This window comes from Macrosteles quadrilineatus, unplaced genomic scaffold (genome assembly GCF_028750875.1).
Source record: "Macrosteles quadrilineatus isolate MER2022 unplaced genomic scaffold, UCM_ALF_1.0 Scaffold_2__2_contigs__length_208266976, whole genome shotgun sequence".
Lineage (NCBI taxonomy): Eukaryota > Metazoa > Arthropoda > Insecta > Hemiptera > Cicadellidae > Macrosteles > Macrosteles quadrilineatus.
In genome coordinates this window covers 40,949,246-40,971,535 of record NW_026542595.1, presented here as the reverse complement: position 1 = coordinate 40,971,535, position 22,290 = coordinate 40,949,246, and the positions used below count along the sequence as shown (strand labels likewise).

The 22,290-nt window shown below is 34.6% G+C and overlaps 2 protein-coding genes across 2 annotated transcripts in view; both read right to left on the bottom strand.

Moving 5' to 3' along the window:
* The window catches only part of LOC128984105 (huntingtin-like), a 118,138-nt gene extending 107,014 nt beyond the window's left edge, over positions 1-11,124 (bottom strand). Inside the window, exons 1-4 of the mRNA XM_054403390.1 lie at positions 10,727-11,124; positions 8,678-8,861; positions 5,188-5,312; positions 2,749-2,902 (exon numbers count right to left, since the gene is read on the bottom strand). Coding sequence (XP_054259365.1) covers positions 2,749-2,902; positions 5,188-5,312; positions 8,678-8,861; positions 10,727-10,818 — 555 coding nt within the window. The 5' untranslated portion in view covers positions 10,819-11,124. The remainder of the gene's footprint in view (positions 1-2,748; positions 2,903-5,187; positions 5,313-8,677; positions 8,862-10,726) is intronic.
* Positions 11,125-15,685: 4,561 nt separating this feature from the next.
* The window catches only part of LOC128984104 (huntingtin-like), a 48,541-nt gene continuing 41,936 nt past the window's right edge, over positions 15,686-22,290 (bottom strand). Inside the window, exons 21-24 of the mRNA XM_054403389.1 lie at positions 21,841-21,950; positions 19,618-19,797; positions 18,956-19,146; positions 15,686-15,768 (exon numbers count right to left, since the gene is read on the bottom strand). Of these exons, the coding sequence (XP_054259364.1) occupies positions 15,696-15,768; positions 18,956-19,146; positions 19,618-19,797; positions 21,841-21,950 (554 nt within the window). The 3' untranslated portion in view covers positions 15,686-15,695. The remainder of the gene's footprint in view (positions 15,769-18,955; positions 19,147-19,617; positions 19,798-21,840; positions 21,951-22,290) is intronic.

Below are 22,290 nucleotides of genomic sequence, written 5' to 3'. Positions count from 1 at the left end.
ATTAGCATAGTCATTTAATGAATACAATATAGCTAACTACACACAAAGAGGCATGGTGCATTACATATTTTAAATATTACAACCAAATAATCTTATTTTTAAGAAAAATTCAAGGCATTTTGAATAATAGAAGTTATTAAACCCCATAACCAAGTAAATCCAACAGTAATTTGGTAAATTTACTAACTCTACTTAGAAATTAATAAAAGGCATTTCAAAAGAATCTTTTAAAGAATAAAAAGGGTTGTTCAAAAGCTATTTGTAGAATCTATAATATTAAAACGAAACAGTGTTTTTTTATTTCACGATTCTGAATCAACCACTCGACGGATTTTCATGATTTTTGTGTTGAAAGAAAGATAATTTTGAGAACTAGGGAATGTCGAAGCCATAATTTTAGTTAAGGGTCCCAGTTTTTTAGAAATTAAGTTTAAATTTTTAAAAAGTCTAGCAGCCGACGCTAAGATTCTAAACTAGCTGTTGGCATAAAATAATTTGCTTAACATAACAGCTGTAAGCATTCAGCTTTTGTGTCACAAATTCAGCATTTGGATAAAAATGTAAAGACATACTTAGGGTTGACTTATTTATATTATGTGTAATGCTAATCATTGATACGTTCAATTCTTCTGTAAGAGGATGACAGATTAATTAAATTATACATAGTAAAATACTAGGATGTTCAAATTATTTTTTAAAGCAATCTTTGTAATCTTCGATTTGTTTTAGAGCAATATAATTATTTGTTTTAACTAACAGCTGGTTAAATATAAACTATGGAACAATGAGGTTATTTTATTTACTCTTATTTTGTCATTGATTATAGGAAATAAGTAAGATTAGTAGAGATAATTAGACCACAGTTTAAAATAGTTTAGACCAAAATTAATTAAACCACAGTACAAATCGAGGCTCTGTACACGAGTCTTAATAAAAAAGGATAAATGCAAATTATTTTACTACTCCACTTTTCAAGGAAGGAATAGAAAAATAACAATGTTTACATATTGTTTTAATTCTTCATGGTAGCTTTTTGTTTACAATTAATGTTTGTCTGCTTTAACTTTGTTTGGATTAGGCCTGGAAATATTGATGTCATAAAAAGAAGATCAAGAATAATCAGGAATCACGATTTTTAAATTACCACCATAACCTCAGCCGGGTTTTATACAAAGATAAACAGATGGATGACATAGATTGAACACAACGTCAACATTGACCTAGGATACTGCAATTAGACAACCTCAGACAAACCCCATTAGACAAACCACCCTTTTATGAAATCGTGTTCAGTTGTGACGTAATCAAACGTGAAAATATCACTTTTATTTCAGCTATGAATATATTGTAGTTTAAATTAACTGATATGGGAAATTACGATGTACATTTATTCAATGAGGGTGGGTAATTATCAAGGATAGAACTGATAACAGTATGGATAATAAACATTGACAATTACGTCATTAGCTTTACTAGCATGTTTACTTTTTATATTCCTGCTACATGTGACCAGTTCTTTTTTTCAAATGAATGTTATTTGAACCAAACAGCTGTTTCAAAACAAACTGTTATTGTTTTTACTTTTTTTTATTTACGCTTATTTATTCAGCAATTAATGCAGTGAAATTGATATAAAGGATAGGTGTGACGATTAGTTTTGATGTTAGGACACCAAAGTTAAATTATGTGTACTATGAATTTTATTGGATATTATTGTTTTATTTTAGGTCGTTTCTATTCAGACCTACTGGAAATTGTGTATAGTAGTTGTATTGTGGCTATAATAATTATGGAAGAGGCAGGTATGCTATGGAAGGTGGTATCGTTGACTAGGTCTATACACTTCCCAATTGACTATTAACTCTCTCTACTGTAGGCTACTTAATCAGTCTGCGTCTGTGCGAATCGGCTGCAAATCTCACTTCAACGCTTTTCACACCGTAAAAATTGGAGAATTGCTGTTTTATTGTAAAATTATCGGATTTAAAATGCATATCGTATAAGCCTATGATGGAATAAAATCATATTTGGTCACACAACATTTGTTTACAAGATGATTTTTCACATTAAAACTGCAAGAAACTTTGTCTTTATATGTGTAAACTAGCTGATCTGAATTGTACACGGTTTTAACTGACTACTGAATTTCCGTACGTAGGACGGGCTAACACCTCGTTTAGATTTAAAAGTATTTTCAGAATATTTTGATATCAAATGTATTAGCTTGTTGTATATTTTTAGTGAGATTACAATATGGCTTGAGTTTTAGACAGTTAACAAAATCTATGGTAGCAATGTTTTTATTCCTTGTATTATGAACATGAGAATTTTGTTTGATAAGGTTGGGATTTTTTTAGAATGTATGATACAAAATCAAATACATAAATGTTAATTACTGTTGGAATTTGTAGCTAAATGAACCGGGGTTTACAGTGTTCCTGTAGGGGTTCACAAGATATGATTCTAACTAACTTCTTTTGTATGACTAAAAAAAAAACAAATAAAATCAAATAAAACGGTTTAATCATAAACAATAACTGGTCTTCTAGTTATATAACCAAACAGTAGAGCACAAATCATAAAAATAACCCTAAAATACTAGAAACAAAATGTTGTCTACACTAGCAATCACTAATCAGTGTCGACGTACATGAACTAGACAAAACAAGAACAAACAAGCTTCAAAATTTAAAATGGGATGAGTAGTCTACTTGTGTTGGTTGGTCTATGCTGTAATGTTGTACTAACCCTGATGTTGTTATCCGTTGTGAAGTTGCCCAGAGCAGACAGTATTCTAGGCAGGGATGCAGCTAGAGTCTCTAGCACAGGTTCCTCTCTACGTTTGGCAATCTCTATCAGGCTAGGCACTAGGTTCTGGATATAGGCCTTGCCTTTTTGGGGCCTGTAAGTGATAAACAAATATTTCATTTTGGGTGTTTGGATACTGTGCTGGTACCTAGTTATTAGATATTAGATCGGAAAAATGATTAGACAGATATTTTTAAAAGGTGAAATTCTGAACGCTTATAGAAGATGTAGAAAACATGACAACTATAAGACATGAAGATCTAGAACGTAATCTCCTCCACTGATGAATTGTGAAGCCGCTGTTAACTGGAACAGGACAACTAAGTTCCATCACAACTGCTGAAATATATTACTTTCTTCTGAGTTTTGCAGTCAGGCCACTTTATTGGACATTGCTTCACTAAACAAAAACTCTATGCTAAAAAAATTTGTTTACTAGCTAACATTTGTCAAAAACGTTATTTATATAGTATAAAAGATAGAGTCAGTAAAAGGTTAAATGTTACAAGTACCGGGTGTCCACAAAGTAATGCTCCCATTTTAAAGTCAAATATTTTTTTATTCATGGTTATACTTACATTATATACAAATACATCTCAAGACAGAGAATTTTCTCAAGATTTCTGCACATAAGAAAAGTTTGATGAGAGCTCCGTTCCTTGCTCGGCATAGATCAAATTGAAATTCTATCTCTTCCCACACTTTTGACAACATTAATGTCCGGAGTCACAGACCCAACAGCCTGGATCACTCTCTGCCTTAGGTGGACGACATCCCTGATTTTCTCAAAGTAAACAATGTTTTTAACGTATCCCGAAAACAAACTCACAAATTACGTAAACACAAAATGTGAATTTCTTCAACAGTGTCTTCGGAAACCCAAGGCCTTCCGTTTTCTTTTGAACATTTCTTGTTTCTTTAAATCTCTTTAACCAACGACAAATGGTAGCGGTGCACTGCCACCAAACAAATGGCGAAAATAACGTTGAACAGTAATAATTGAACGACTTTCAACCAGCCAAACTATACATTGTGCTTTCTGCTGAAGCGTCGCCATCGCTTCTGCGTAAAAACACGTGTAAATTTGTTAACAATACGTAATAACAAACAGTGCCACCAACTGCTTCACAATAAACAAAAATTTTTCTAAAACAAAACTTGGAGTTCTTAACAAAAAAATTATTATCAGTGTTCTGCGTCCAAATTTGTGGTTACAGGGATGCATTACTTTGTGGACACCCTGTATTATTCTAAATGGTGAATATTATTACAAGTTATGAATGCAACGAACACTCTTAATAAACACCTCTTAGTAACTAATTAATTCACAACCTAAAATATAATTCTTGGATGGTACAATTGTAATGTGATTTTTATATAACTATTGTCAAACAATGCTTTAGTGCAGTTTCAAAATAAATAATTATTTTGTTAACCGTCTCATAATCGACATAGTTTTCATTAAGAAATGTAAAAAAAGTAAACAAGAATGAAAGTCTTGAGAAAATATTACACTGATTCATTCAAGAATGTTTTAGAAAATAGTAAAGGTATATTGAATGACAACTTAACTTCCATCTATGTGGGACAAAATGATTTAAATTATAAAAATTAAGTAAAAAAAAAACAGAGCAAAAGTTAAAATGCATTAACTGGCCCAGACTAAAAATACTTTTTTTATACTTTTTAGTGAAATGGCGACCATACAAAGTAGGTATTTAAAGCCAAGTATGAATGGAGATGAGTGTAGGATGAGTGGCGCGATCTTGTAGTCTTGTTAGTGACTAAGGCCGACATATTCCATAGAAACAGCTGTTAATTAATTGCCCATACAGCTAATGACAACTAAGGGACCTACAGTTTATAGTGGAATCCGAACCACATTTTTGCCTTTGGTATATACGAATTGGTCTAATTATCAGGATAGTACTGCGGATAGTCGTAGTACTCACCCGTGCGGACGTTAATCCACACCAGGGAGTATCCCATCCACAGTGCATGCCTATAAATATCCACAATTCGTGACCTCCAAGTAGCTGGATTACAGGACGACGCCACCCGTTTCAGTCTTCTTAGGCCTAGTATTTAGTGAAGGCCTACATGTAAAATGTTAGTGTGTTATGTGTTCCCTTATGCTTTGTAAAAATCAATGCATCTTCATTTGACCAAAATAAAATTAATCGGAATATAATTTATTGGTGAATATAAAAGGAAATGTTTTGATAGAAGTTAAACAATTTTTTATCTTAGTAATGACAAAAAAACAAAACTATTTTTACTGCAATTGCAATAAAACCATCCACTACTGCAATCACATTACCAGATTCACCACTAGACGGGTATTTGTAATCCATTGCAAACAAAATCACAATCATTCACCTTATCATATGAGCCAGCTGAGCAAATCTCCAAAGTGCAGCACGCAAGGAGCGAACACTTCCATTCTTCTTAATCTCCTTGTGTAGCTCAACATGCACCTTGACTATGTTGTTGTCCATCATAGCCTGTGAAACAACATACAACATACGTATTTTTGTTTGGTTGTTTGTTGTGGGGCTGCTGAGTAACCATAGTGCTCGGATTCTCATCAGAAGGTTGCCAATTAGACCCAGCCCCAAAGCAGAACAACGAGCGACGCTGCGACATTGTCGCGGACACGAAACGCCGAGAAACGCGGGCCTGCGGACACATTTACGGAGTCATAACGACGATCGCGCCGTGGCCGCGATTATTGGACCGACGATCGCACCGTGACCGCGAGTCATAACGACGATCGGGCTGTGACTGTGGAGTCATACCGACAGTCACGCTTGACCGCGGAGTCATAACGACGATCGCGCCGTGACCGCGAAGTCCTACCGACGATCACGCTGTGACCACGAGTCATACCGACGATCACGCCGTGACCGCGAGTCATACCGACGATCGCGCCGTGACCGCGGAGTCCTACCGACGATCGCGCCGTTACCGCGGAGTCATTCTGACGATCATGCCATGATGGCGAGTCATACCGACGATCACGACGTGACCACGGAGTCCTACCGACGATCGCGCCGTGACCGCGAGTCATACCGACGATCGCGCCGTGACCGCGGAGTCCTACCGACGATCGCGCCGTGACCGCAGAGTCCTACCGACGATCGCGCCGTGACCGCAGAGTCCTACCGACGATCGCGCCGTGACCGCGGAGTCATACTGACGATCATGCCGTGACCGCGGAGTCATACCGACGATCGCGCCGTGACCGTGGAGTCAAACCGACGATCGCGCCGTGACCGTGGAGTCATACCGACGATAACCCCTTGACCGCGGAGTCATACCGACGATCGCACCGTGACCGCGAGTCATGACGACGATCGCGCCGTGACCGTGAGTTCTACAGACGATCACCCCGTGACCCGCGAGTCACAAGTTTCTATAGGTACTTGTAAATTGTTACCCATTTTTTTGTTTTTATAGATCAGTGCCACAAATGGTAAAAATTGATTTCGTATGTCTTTTTTGGTAACTGCAATACAGTACTTTTTTTATGCACAGAAAAAAATCCTGTCCCATCCCGTCCCGAAAATCGGGAAGGAAATAAAAATCCCGTCCCGTCCCGTCCCGAACTAAAATTTCAATCCCGTCCATCCCTAGTGTGTTTATATAAAGAAACTATAGTACATTTAAAGTTTTACTTCTGAAGACCTTGTTAACACTTGTTAAGGTATGTGTATATATATATATACGTATTTAAAAAAAAGTAAATTTAAATAACCTGATTATGCCTACCCCTTAATAGTGTTTTAGTTTTTTGTTTTAAAAGTAGGCTATACAAGTTATTGAAATTTACTTATTTTATTTAACTATATTACTAGTAGCCCTAAAGAGTGAATATATATATATATATATAGGCCTATACCGGTATATAAGTCATTATTTAGCTTTTTAGTTTTAGCGCTTGCGGACACATTTTGAGGTTTTCACAGGCCGTTGCAGACACGTAGGAACCATTCTGCTTTGGGGAGACCCAGAGAAAAGTCACAAATCTTTATATCACTTATTTTATAGTTGATAGTTGACAATTGATTTAAATTATTCACTAGCCGTTCTCCATCGGCATTGCTCAACATAATTTCGTGTTTTATTAACTACAATGAACCCACTGAAGCCCTGACTTCACTACAGGCTAACATGACCTTTTGTATTAATTTTCTATCTAATAAGAGTTATAAGAATTAAATCCATTTATATACAGGATGAAAAAATGATCTATTTTCTGCAGCGCATTGTTTAGAGACAGGTCTGAGGGTGGTGGGGGTAGGCTCGTTGGCGATTCTACACGATGCCATTATTTGTAGTCATAGAGCATTGGTCACCTAGCAACGTGCAATTTTTATCGAGTCATTTTAAAATAGTAATGATTCAGTCATTGCAACTCAGCGGCATTTCCATGCATTCTGTAAACTAAGTTGACATGGAGACTTGGAGAGGTTCCGTCCCGATTATCTGTATGGATAGGAATTAAGATCGGACCTCAAAGTTAGTGTAACCGAGTGGTCAGCCATGTTCAGAGCAGATGTTTGTTTTCAGGCGGGCCTACGAGGACTGTTTTCCACAGCAGCCCGAGCTCTAGTTAGTTGTCTTGAGTCCGATCTGACTTTGGACGGCCTGTCAACTTCTTTTTGAACGCAGAAGCCATTGTTCTAAAGTTATTAACCCACCCACATGATAGTGCTACTTGACAGAATTTGGTTGTCCAGATTAAAAGAATGCACGGAACTGCCGCTGAGTTGCAATGACTGAATCATTACTTTTTAATTCAACTTGATAACAAACCAACGTTGCTCAGGTGACCAATGCTCTATGATCTAAGATAATGGCATCGTGTAGACTTTCCAACAAGCCTAACTCCACCACTCTCAGACGAATTGTCGCTGAACAGTGCGCTGCAAAAAAAAAATAGATCGGTTTTCCGCAACCTGTATAATTACCAAAGTTAAGTACCTAAACAAACATGACTACCCAAGTTAAACTAAGCGAGAACTTCTTCAACCGTAACATCTACTCTCTTGTTACACCAGGAAATTTGAACTACTCGTTATTTAACAACATATAGCCTAAACCCTTATTTTTGTGAAAAGCTTTTTCTGGTGCATCTAAAACACATTTCTTAGATACACTAATTACTTTTAAATGTTTCTTTTGCATAGCACAGGCGAACGTCACATTGATTTCTTATGGTTTATTTTAGTATTTTTTTAATGACTCAGAAATTATTAATGCGAATTGATTGAAAATATTTTTTTTGGGGACTTAGGAGATGAGAAAATTGTGAACTATTAAATCCAGACAGCACCAACACAGTATGATCAAATGTTTCATAACATTTGTTTTATTACATATTTTAGACAGTATTTTATAATAATATTATTGTTTGAAAGAAAACCAAAATCATTTTGAAATCATAAAAATGTATGCGTTATTTTGTTAACCTCCTACAAAAATTAAAGACCACCGAGCAATGCTCGGTTCCCTGGTACTTTTATTTTGAGTAAGGTTCATTGAGTGAGACAAATATCAAGACAATTTTACAAATGAGTTTGAGGTCTATAAATTAATATTGTGTGACAACACCAGTAACAAGGCCTATTTGAGGACACAACAAATGTTGTACCTATTAGAAGTGAATTTACTGTAGGCCTATGGGCTAAGTTATCAATCATTGCCCCGATAAATCCAAGGTTGTCCAAAATACAATCTCATACAATGTAAAAATTCAATTGGTACAATGGAAGCTCAACTTTGTTAAATCTATAATATTATGCTACTTCTATCACCTTTTAGTACAGATATTATTGGTGATGATTTAACAGCAAAGTTTACTCACCCTGATGATCCTATTGAGGCTTTCATCAGCCACCAAACGAATGTTAGAATCTGAATCATCACAGAGTTGCAACAGCGTCTCCATGGAGAATGACAGTAACGACGGAAAGTTTGCAGCCCCTTTGACATTTGGAGAACACATGGTATCTGCTACAAAATTGCATAATTCTACTTTCTTCTTCCTTCTGTAACAAAATTGCACACGGGGTTTAGAGATTGTTTATGCTTAGAAAACATTATTTTAACATGTTCGCTACTGCAATAGTAGGCTACAACATTTTTCATTTACATGGACCAGCGACACACATATACGACGGCTGGTTTCTACCCATAGACCGACGTCGCATATGCAAGGGCTAGTCACATTAAAATGGACTGCCGTCGCATATTTGCGTCGGGGTTCTAATGTTATTAAAATGCTTATATCTTTGTAACAGTCTATTAGAAGGCACTGAATTCCCTTCAGTGGTCTACAGAGATGTCTGACGCACAACTGTGTCGCTTGGTCTGTGGATATTATGATTGGTGACGTCATATGATAGTTGGAAAAACTGGTCTTTACTTTTCTGTATCACTGTATGTAGGTATGCAGTATGTATCCAATCCTACTGTACCAACATTAGGCCTATACCAACATTATCCTGTTGCTTTTATATTTGCTCAGTTATAGGCTAATCTGTTCTTGAATAATCTGTTTTTTTACTTACTTTCACTTCAAAACACAAACAAAAATGAACTGTTGCATATATGTGGCGTTTAGGCTATTTCAAGAAAACTATGATAATTTTCACTAGTTAGGTATTGTCTTCGCTGAAGACCGGGCGTCGCAAATATGTGACATTGCCAAAGGTTATGAAAAAAAAAAGAATAAATTATTTATAAACACGATTGCAGCGTATTACAATGTAAATGATCACTGTTTTACAGGTTTTCGCCTGTGGTCTATGTGTAGTGCACTGTTAACCAAGTGACAGCTGGTCTATGTGTAAGATTCAAATGTATACCTCGGTCTATGGCAATGACCGCGGTGCGACGCTCAGTAGCGAACGTGTTAAGATAAATATTTTATTGAAAGTTAGGCCTAAATTACCTAGAAGTTTAATTTATTGCCCTCAACTATTTTTAATTGTTATTTATATGATTATAGCCTAACCAAAAAACTTTTCTTAAATCGACGTGAGGGGCTCTTCCATAATCCCCCACTTCTTTGCAGAAAAGGTTCTTATCGGGTCCGGACCAGAAAAATGAGACGCTTTTAGAAATGGAAATAACAAACATGTAAACAAACATTGCTCATATGCTCCAATATAAATTAGTGCAACAACTGTATCCAGAATGACGATATCATTGTTTATACAGTGGAACCTTGATAAGAAGGCCCTCTATTAACAAGTCATCCTTGTCATATTATTATAGAAGGACGGGACGAAGTTACTTAACCCGTGTTCAGTCTACCTACAACCGCTGCCGTGACGTGTCGATAGCGCTATCGTGTTATTACGTGTTTAAATGTTTCGTGTTCCGTGTTTTGTTTTATGTATAAATCATTTGATGTTTTTGACAAAAAGCTCTGACGATGTTGCAGTGCAACGAAACATGTAAGCTTTGAACAACATTAGTTGAAAAAGACACAATTTTGGACTACTGACGGAGGTAAGCCTATATAAGTCATCTTTGTCATTTTCAAATCCCCTTGAATTTATTTTACCCCAAATCACATGTTATTGCAAACCTCAATAACGAGTCTAGCTTGATAACAAGTCTCATTTAAAAATAACTATGAGAGTCTTGTTATCAAGGTTCTACTGTAATAAGCTATTCATCTATCTATTTGTTTATAACTTATTTCGTATCACTGCGGCCTTGTTTTAGTGGAGGCTATGGCTCCTGATGAATGATGCTATCTGACAAAAGGTCAACGTTTGACAGTAACAATTCCTGAGTTTTATCTCATCCCAACAAAATAAAATACAAACCCACATCTTTCAAATGTGTTCTCTGGTAATGTTAAAGGCCTTACAGTAGGGTTTTCCTTGCTGTTAAGACTTACCTTACAAGTGTTTCATCTTCTATAGTTGATGGAGGTTCTTTACTTATTTTAAGAGCTTCCAAAGCTTTGACAAGTTTGTCAAGAGTTCCCATTGTTGAAGGTAAAGGACCTACACTCACTCTTAGAGACTCAATAGGACTAGGGCCTACTGAGGTTTAAATTTTTAACTACCTAGGCCTAAACATTATCCATCAAATGAATAAATCTTAACAATGTAATGAGCCAAAATTTTTTAGTGAACATAAATGAAATCCTATCAGGTGTATAAATCGCGAGACAGATAAGTGAACATCAGTTTAGCACAGAAATTCCACTAGCCTAGGAGTAAAAGTATTAACAACACTGCTTCTGCTCTGCAGTGCAGACAGCTCATCTCATACTAAAATGGCATAACCAAAACCAACCATACAAACTACAACAAACGTATGAACTAGAGATGTGTCGCTGCAGCTGGAACTACATTTATCCACCGTTCCGAGAGTGGAACTCGTTCCACCGTTCCAAGCGGAACCACAATCCAGTTCCAGTTCCACTGGAACTACTTTTTCAGCTGCAGCTCGGTGGAACGATTTGAATGTAGTTCCGCACAAACAGCTGCAGCCTTTTTGTAAATTTTTAAAGATAAGTTCCGGAGTAACTGGATTTGTAAACACATACAGTTACAACAAAACAGCTGCAGCTGGTTTATTAATACTCTCACTAAACATTAAGTTCTAGCCTGTGCAGCTGATGCGTTTTGACTTATTTGGTCTATTGTAAACAAAGGTTTGATTAGCGGATATGGTTGACATGCCTTAAAAGAAATGAATCATTTTCTATTTTTTTAGGCAGGATTAAATAAAAGTACATCAGTCCCAGTTAAGTCGTGCTCATAATATATACAAATTTAATTATCTCTTCCTCAGTAATCAGTACCGTAATAATTGTTTGTGTTTAACTTAATTCAGGATTTTTTCGCTATTAACTTTAGAATTTTATATTAAGAATTAGTGTAAGTGGTGTTTGAATAATATTATTTTAACAATAAAAAAATGTATAATAAGAATAAATGCATAATATGAAGAACCTCTAAAATAATTTACACCGGCCTTGTCACGTATTATTTTTAGACCCTAGATAGACAAACTAAAATAATTAATTACTAGTATAACATTTCCAAAACACGATATTGATTTCTTTTCAGCTGCTATTTTGCATTATTTCAATCAATATTCTAATTCAAGAACAGCTTAAACTAATCCGTCTCAAATTATTATGGCAATAAACTGAGTTATTCATCCGCCCTTTTGCCTCGTTTACTACAGCCATAGCTCCGCTGCAGCGGGAAAACCAGCTGCAGCGGGCAAAACCAGCTGCAGCTGGAACTGCTTTTGGAACGAGTTCCACGGCGACCTTGGAACTAGCTGCAGCTGTTTCGCCCAAGTAACTGCTTGGCACAACTCGAGTATGAACGTATGACTATGATGACTGACATGACGACAAGACTTAAATACAGGCACAGAAACAAAATGACATAGTATCATGTAACCCTAAAATTACTGAGAAGTACCAAATTGACTCACGGCCACCTTTTTTGTTCGCGGTGTTCAGTACAGTGAAACCATAGATAAAACATAGTACGGTGAAACCATAGATTAAGACCATAGCATGGATGAAGTATTATATTGGTTCATCTATGGCCAAAGATAAAACCGTAGAAAAAAAAATAATTATTTTTTTCTATGATAAAACACGCTCTCTTAGTAGATTTCTCATACCATAGATAAAACATACTCCCTTAGTTGGTTAGTCTATGCTCATACTCATGGAACATCTGAAGCCAATTCTATTGTTAGTTCTGTTCGGTACGATCGTGAAGACAGCTATCGCCAGCTGTCGACGTTGGTCGACCCTACATTTCCCCCCCTCCCACAACGATTTCCCCTCTTCGCCCTCTCGACCAATCAGATACCGCCTAGGTTTGAGCAGTACAGTCGATGCACAAAAAAAAGACCTCGCATTTGAATTTACCTTCTATGGATAATTAATAGTTTTCCGAACTAAAACTAATAACTGTGCATATGTAATATAGCACATATACGCACCAACAAGTATAAATAAATCGAAACATATAAATTTTAACATATATATTAAACACACACATATATATATAGAGCCTATATATGTTCTCAGCATACAAGGAGTGTTTTGACGTACTTGAAACTATGTTGAAACAATATTCGACCAAATATAATTGCTTTAAATACATGTTAAAGAATTATTAAAAACCATATATAATATATTTAAGTTAATTTCAGCCTGAAGTCCAGCTAACGAATTAGCACTCAGCGTAATAAAAAAGTTCGGACAAATATTTACCTATGTTGTGACGATATTCCCCAAGATTTTATCATTTTAAATTAAAGTATACACTTGAATGTACCACATATTAAAAAATCATTATAATCTAAACATATATATTTAGGTTAATTTTAGCTTAAATTGCAGCTAACGAACTTGTTCTCAGCGTACTTATAATGTTCGGACGAACATTTACCTATGTTGTGACGATATTCCCCAAACTTTTATCATTTTAAATTGAAGTATATATTTGTATGTACAACATATTAAAAAATCATTAAAATCTAAACATATATATGTAGGTAAATTTTAGCCTAAAGTCTAGCTAACGAATTTGCGCTCAGCGTACTAAGAATGTTCGGACAAACATTTACCTATGTTGTGACGATATTCCCCAAAATTTTATCATTTTAATTTGAAGTATACACTTGAATGTACAACATATTAAAAAATCATTAAAATCTAAACATATATATTTAGGTTAATTTTAGCTTAAAGTCCAGCTAACGAACTTGTTCTCAGCGTACTAATAATGTTCGGACGAACATTTACCTATGTTGTGAGGATATTCCCCAAAATTTTATCATTTAAAATTAAAGTATACACTTGGATGTACAACATATTAAAAAATCATTAAAATCTAAACATATATATTTAGGTTAATTTTAGCTTAAAATCCAGCTAACGAATTGGCGCTCAGCGTACTAAGAATGTTCGGACAAACATTTACCTATGTTGTGACGGTATTCCCCAAAATTTTATCATTTTAAATTAAAGTATACACTTGAATGTACAACATATTAAAAAATCATTCAATTCTAGACATAAATATTTAGGTTAATTTAAGCTTAAAGTCCAGCTAACGAATTAGCGCTCAGCGTACTAAGAATGTTCGGACAAACATTTACCTATGTTGTGATTGTATTCCCCAAAATTTTATCATTTTAAATTAAATTATACAATTGAATGTACAACATATTAAAAATCATTAAAATCTAGACATATATATTTAGGTTAATTTTAGCTTAAAGTCCAGCTAACGAATTAGCGTTCAGCGTACTAATAATGTTCGGACGAACATTTACTTATGTTGTGACGATATTCCCCAAAATTTTATCATTTTAATTTGAAGTATACACTTGAATGTACAACATATAAAAAAATCATTCAATTCTAGACATATATATTTAGGTTAATTTTAGCTTAAAGTCCAGCTAACGAATTAGCGCTCAGCGTACTAAGAATGTTCGGACGAACATTTACCTATGTTGTGACAGTATTCCCCAAAATTTTATCATTTTAAATTAAAGTATACACTTGAATGTACAACATATTAAAAAATCATTCAAGTCTAGACATATATATTTAGGTTAATTTTAGCTTAAAGTCCAGCTAACGAATTAGAGCTCAGCGTACTAAGAATGTTCGGACGAACATTTACCTATGTTGTGACGATATTCCCCAAAATTTTATCATTTTACTTTGAAGTATACACTTGAATGTACAACATATTAAAAAATCATTCAATTCTAGACATATATATTTAGGTTAATTTTAGCTTAAAGTCCACCTAACGAATTAGCGCTCAGCGTACTAAGAATTTTCGAACGAACATTTACCTATGTTGTGACGGTATTCCCCAAAATTTTATCATTTTAAATTAAAGTATACACTTAGATGTACAACATATTAAAAAATCATTAAAATCTAGACATATATATTTAGGTTAATTTTAGCTTAAAGTCCAGCTAACGAATTAGCGCTCAGCGTACTAAGAATGTTCGGACGAACATTTACCTATGTTGATACGATATTCCCCGAAATTTTATCATTTTAAATTGAAGTTTACACTTGAATGTACAACATATTAAAAAATCATTAATATCTAAAAATATATATTTAGGTTAATTTTACCCTAAAGTCTAGCTAACGAATTTGCGCTCAGCGTACTAAGAATGTTCGGACAAACATTTACCTATGTTGTGACGATATTCCCCAAAATTTTATCATTTTAATTTGAAGTATACACTTGAATGTACAACATATTAAAAAATCATTAAAATCTAAACATATATATTTAGGTTAATTTTAGCTTAAAGTCCAGCTTACGAACTTGTTCTCAGCGGACTAATAATGTTCGGACGAACATTTACCTATGTTGTGAGGATATTCCCTAAAATTTTATCATTTAAAATTAAAGTATACACTTGGATGTACAACATATTAAAAAATCATTAAAATCTAAACATATATATTTAGGTTAATTTTAGCTTAAAGTCCAGCTAACGAATTAGCGCTCAGCGTACTAAGAATGTTCGGACAAACATTTACCTATGTTGTGACGATATTCCCCAAGATTTTATCATTTTAAATTAAAATATACACTTGAATGTACAACATATTAAAAAATCATTCAATTCTAGACATATATATTTAGGTTAATTTTAGCTTAAAGTCTAGCTAACTATTTATAAATAGTATTTAAACTAAAATAAAACTATAGAATTGAATGTATAACATTCAATATATTATATTATTATAGGATCATTACAGGAAAACAATTTAGATGGACGACACATATATTTAATTATACATTTTTATTTATAGAATAATGTGTTTTATGTAGGTACTATTTATTCCTGAATTCCGGCGGATATGGATTTCGGTGGCAGCCATCTTGGCCAGGGTCGTCAATTCGGTTCCTATAATTGAGAAAAAAGAATATGTTGTTTAAATACAGAACAATAAGAATGTTGTTTAAATACAGTGATAGATTTCATATTACACCATGAATATTATTGACTAATGATTTTCAATGAGACATTTTTATCCATCAATTGATCAATAACGGATTTGGCCTATAAAAACATATAAACTCCACATTATACAAATACACCTGCGCAATCATGATAAGTTGCTATTAACCTTGGTTCAGTAAAGCGGTGTTTACACTGTCGTGGGTCCACGGCTAAAGTCAGGCGTGGCGGTGAAAAGTTGTGTCAATTTCTTGAGACGCGTGGCCACGGCTTGTGTAAACAGTAGAGACGTGGGAGCAACAGACGTGGCAACACAATACGCCTGTTCCCCACGCCTTTTAAATTAACCAAAACGTGTTTGGTGGCTTCAGTTGGAGGCGTGGCCACAAGTTGAATCAATTGAAACGGTGAAAACAAAGCATCCTTTAAAATTAACGGAAGGTCAAACAAATCGAATGCTTAAACTGTATCAAAGTTAACCTTGTTTATTTCATATAAATATTGAAAGCTACAGCTTGGTTCCTTTTTGTTAATCGCGCTATTTCTTGAGCTAAAATAACACTCATTGCTGCAAAACCCTCAATAATTAATTTTTAGGCACAATCTATAACGTACCCGTAAATAAAAATGAACACGCCTTTAATGAATACGCTTCTACCAGAAAACTGTTTACACTACACGACTACTTGTGGCCGTGGTACGGTACCGTGGCGCCAAGGCATTTGCGTTGTCCATTGGCGTGGACACCACGCCTGTTTACGGACGTGGTAATACGGCAGTGTAAACACCGCTTTAAACAATGTATAATTTAAAATAATAGCCAACTGAAACGTTTACACAAACAAACATTGTTCAGCAACAAATTACGTATACAATACAACAATACTGCCGTAGTCTTGTAGTCATTGGCGACTGCTACGTTATTTTTTAAGACTGAATAATCTTGATAAAACATTAGATACCAATTAATAATTCATTAATAAATTGATCAAGATATAGGATAACTAATAATGCTCACAACTCGAGTTGCACATTATATTTTTTCAACAGGTACCATAAAACAAATAAATTGGTAAAGGAACGTGACATATTTTTACACAGAAGTGCACTTTTAATATGACATCTAATGATACAACAGTACAGCAGCTGACCAGCTCATTTACAGCCAGTGCTGCCAACGTATTTCGCGCCCAAAAGTCCTATAGTATACGCAAGAATTGAGAGTTTTAACGTAGAAAGAGCTAAAGATCACCTACAGTGATTACTTTGCAACATAGCCGGCGCTAGGAGCCGGCCGAGCTCCTAGCGCCAACACCGCGCCAAGCGATTTTATGCCTATTTTTAATCGCTTGAAAATGATACAATCAGACTCCCTATCAAAAAAGCTTCGAATAAAAAATAAGAAGAAGGGAAATAAAACTAGAAAGATGACTAAACTGAAAAGTAATAGTTTTGATACCGGTATGTGTTCTATCATTAGTGGGAATGATGAAGAAGTTGAAGAAAAATGGGTAAAACGACCTGTAAAAAAACCAGCCACATACTTCACAATGAAATTCCCAGAAACCGCGCGGAATGAAGTTGCAGTTAAACAGACGGAAAAGAAAAATATTTATGCGAGAAATATAATGGAAAGCACAGCTATTGAGCTTATAGAAGATCAAACTGAACAGATGGCCCAAAGATTATTGGTTAAGGATGAAATACAGGAAGGACAACGCATGGAAACGTATTGTAATGAAATATATGAGAAATGCCAAATACATGTAAAAGATAATCTGAATCAAACTAAGCAAGGATGGGAAAATGTGAGAGATTGCGACTCAGACGTTAGAAAATCCAATAGAATTGTCAAGTATGGTCCGCTGCAACTTGAACTTGAACCCAATGACTACGAGTCTCTCCGAGGAAGCAACTGGGTGACAGGCGCAGCAATAGACGCAGTGGCAGAAACTTTATTACGTTTCAAGGCGAATTGCACATACGTTTACGTCAGTTTTGATATAGCGACAAGAATATTTCATGGAGAGAAAATATACGACGCCTCTTGCATTAACATTGACGACTTCAATCACAGTCAGTATGTGCTGCTTCCGTACTCCACAGCAATGATGGACTCACATTGGTGCTTGGTTGTAGTTGACTTAAAAAACAAGTTTGTTTATAATTTCGATTCGTTGGACTCAAAATGACGAAATAATAATAACATTCTTGGAAGAGTACTTAAGTTTCTGGACAGTGTGAATCTTATGTCTGAAGTGGGTGCAAAAATCGATCTGATAGACTGGACTGACAAATCTGATACAATAACATACCCAAAACAAAATGACGATTACAACTGTGGAATCTTTGTCATATATTACATGATGAAAACTGTTGAAATGGGATTAGAGAGTAATAAGCCATTTGAAGAATTTGATACACACGAGTTATAATATTGATAGCTTACTATAAAATAAATAAATTTGCCAAGTTTGATCAAAATATATCCATAAACAAGCAAACTACAACATTTTACAATATTCTCCATAAGAATAACATGGGAATTTTAAATTTACAATTTTTTTAGTTTTCTCCGTAACCAATAACCGTACAAAAACACTTTGATATACTGAATTGTTTGTTTTTTTAAGCTCTTTAAGAAGGTTTGGAGAAAAATTGGGAAATTTTGTGTTTTGAGGGTAAAAAGTGAGAAAAACCAATTTTTACCCCATAAAACCCCCCATAAAACCCTGTTCCCATGGTCCGATCATGCTGGATCGCGAACTCATTCAAGTTTATCCCGCCTTACACCTTCAAACCAAATTTCATCAAAATCGGATAAAAATTACTCAAGTTATCGTGTTCACGGACACATATATATATATATAAATCTATATATATATATATATCTATATATATATATATATATACATATATAAAAATTTTAACGAATGGTGTTTTTGGCCTCTGGGGACATTAAAATGAAAAAGTAAATCGGTCCCGGGCCTAAGTCTTACCATGAGACCTACGGTAATAGCTACTTCCCTATAGGGAAATTCGCTAAAACTAAGAAAACTTTAAGTATTAGTTTGTAGATACATTTATGATCATGAAGATCAATAGAATCAAGGGAAAAGGTGACTTGCTTTACTTGTTAGGCAGGATGTCAGACTCTGTAGGTGATGTGTTTTGTTGAAGAAACCTGCGAAGTATGAGATCATAGAAGCCCAGTGTGGTGGTGGTGGTGTTGCAATGGGAGGGAGAGTGTTGCTCAGGCAGGGACATCTTCCCTTCCTCCTCCCAAGCTGCTACACGGTTGGACCCAAACAGACTCTTCAACAGCTGCAAAATACAACAAATAAAATATTTATCACCTATAGGAACTGGAAACATTATCAAAATGAGGATATTCACATTGGGTTTTCTCAAGCATGACTATTCGTGATTACACTGTCATCACAACAGACTCACAATTAATTTCAAACCTGTGATACTCTCTTTACTTAATCTTACTTTTCTCTCTATCCTGATATTGGGACTAAAATCTGACATTGTAAAGTGTAGACTATACTGTACATCAAATCTCAACTAGATGAAATCTGAAAGTTGTGATTTATAAGGTGGAAATAAGTGTGTGCCTTAAAATACATAATAAAGTATACCGTTTATAAATTATTTAAAAAGAGTTTTTAAAACCAGAAAATCCAATAAAGCTTTTCTTGGCATCTTGAACATAACAATTGAAAAAGATTTACATTTAAAATAAATAACTTTATCATTCCCGGCCTTGCATACAAGAAGGGCAATATTTACCTGTTGCACCGTAGCAACACTTGCGGTTGGTTCCAATGAAACAACAACTCGTAAATATAGCAAGAGTTCCTCAGCACACCTGCCTGTCTCAGCCAGGGTTGAGAATTCCAAGACTTGACTGATACAAAGTAGTACTGAGCCTAGCAGTCCTGCCATCTTGTCACCACATTCCAGCTGCGTCTGCACACAACAACAACAACAACAATTGAAAGTGTCGCAATGAAGATTGCACGGTAAAAAACTCACGATGTTATAGCAATTAAGGGAGATGATGATGATGTCCCCGCGACCGCAAGAGACATGTACAAATAAGCCACATAGTGTGAGTTGATGATTATCATATAGCTTATTAAAACATTTTTATTAGCTCGCTTTCTTGTCCGGTACAAACTTTGCAATCAATTTTATACTAACTTTCCGATGAGCTAGAGACTTGAAACTTGAAACGTAGCTCACAAATGGAAGACAATGCAATATTATATCATTTAATTTTCATATTTCCCTTGGGCTACGCCCCATGGGCGTGTTTTTATTAACTCGCTTTCTTGCAAATTTTGATACTTCCCGATGAGCTAGAGACTTGAAACTTGAAACATAGCTCACAAATAGATGACAACGCAATATTATATCATGTAATTTTCATATTTCCCTTGGGCTACGCCCCATGGGCTTGTTTTTATTAGCTCGCTTTCCTACAAATCTTGATATCAATTTTAAACGAAGTTCCCGATGAGCTAGAGACTTGAAATTTGAAACATAGCTCACAAATGGATGACAATGCAATATTATAGCATTTAATTTTCATATTTCCCTTGGGCTACGCCCCATGGGCTTCCAAATTTTCCATGTTTACATTTTGAAAGAATGTAAATATATCAATTAATTTAAGTCAGATGTAAATACTTAAATTTGACAGTTCGAAGAGCAGAGGTTAAGAGGTACAGGTTATGCTCCCATACAAACATTTCAAAATAAAGATGAAAAATCTGATTGCAGATTTAAAGGTGTATGATACCAATGTATTTATTTTATTAAGTAAACAATAAATTAAATAGATTGATATATTTATAGTTAGTAGGTAGGCCATACATTCAATCTAATACATAATTATATGAAGAGAACCTCAAATAAACCTTAGATTTCCCACATGCCTCTGTCTTAATCTGGTATAGATGCTTGACATATATTTAACATCCACACACATTAAAAATTAAAAAGTAGAAAATAATGTATAAATAAAAAACTTTTTTATAGCAAAACGTTTTTAAACACACTAAAAAGTAGAAAGTAATTTATAAATATGTAGAGAGTATAAATACCTGTAAGATTTAAAACGAAAAACGTGGGATGCATGCAATTGATAATAATACATTATTTCAATAGGTGAAGGTAATTGTAAATTATCTATTGCATGCACCCCACGTTTTTTGTTTTAAATATTACAGGTATTTATACTCTCTACATATTTATAAATTATTTTCTACTTTTTAGTGCGTTTAAAAACGTTTTGCTATAAAAAAGTTTGTTATTTATACATTATTTATACAATAGCTTGGCTCAAAAAAAGCTGGAGGCCAGACTCAGAAAAGCTTAAGTTTGCACACCTCGCAATCTCTTATTACTTTGCACATCGAGGACAAGTTCATTATCAGGATTTTTTCCCTTAGGAAGCTAGGCACGATCCCGGAATCGTTTTTTACATTACTCGTTCACATCATTAGTTTTTCATTACCTAGGCGTTGCGGCATTATCATATCTATGTACGGTATTGATTTTTGACTGTTGAAATTAATAGATACATAAATCACTTAGATAAAATGCATTGGTGATTTGGCAAGATTTGAACCCGGACCTCAGAAAGTCCCACACTCTACCACTTGACCAACTCGCTCATTATCAGGATTGTACCTGAGTACAATATTAACTTATCTTGACTCTTATTCTTATTTTTCATAACTTATGAAATACTTGATGTTGGCTCAATTTCCATAATATGGTAGACATAACTTAACAAGAAATGTTTTATTTGCTTAACCAATTTTGTTGGTTGAATCTCAAATTTACCCTTTCTTAGAAATTGGTCTAAATTGTACAATTGCCATAAGACACATCAGTATTTTTTAAGGTTTTTATGAGATGACACACATTGTGTGGCTGTAGCATTATATGATTTTTACCATTCTATTTAAAGAATACAATGATTAAGATACTTGTAATTGGTACCTTGTGATTGGTATAAGCAGATCGTAGGTTATCAAAAAGTTTGCTGTAGTGAGGAAGATGGGTGAAATTACCAAACTTTCCTTTCTCTTCCTTCCCAGCGTCTTTCTCACCTACAAATGTGAAGAGAACAATCATGTAAAAAATACCACAACAGTCATACAGTGATATCACTTTAAAAACTACATTATCAGTCATGTACAAATAGAGTTATAATAAGTTAATTAATACAGACTCCTGATATATTCAAAAAAGTTACACTTGTTGATTTAATAATTTAAACTTTTTAAATTTTGTTAAAGATTTTAAATAAACTTGATAAAACTATCCAAGGTGAATAAGTCTAATACCATGTTGGTCTTGTCTTACTAAAACTTATTGCAGACAAGGGTGCAGAAACTAAATACTTTATATTAATATTAAACTCTACCTGGAACAAAAAAAAAATGTTAA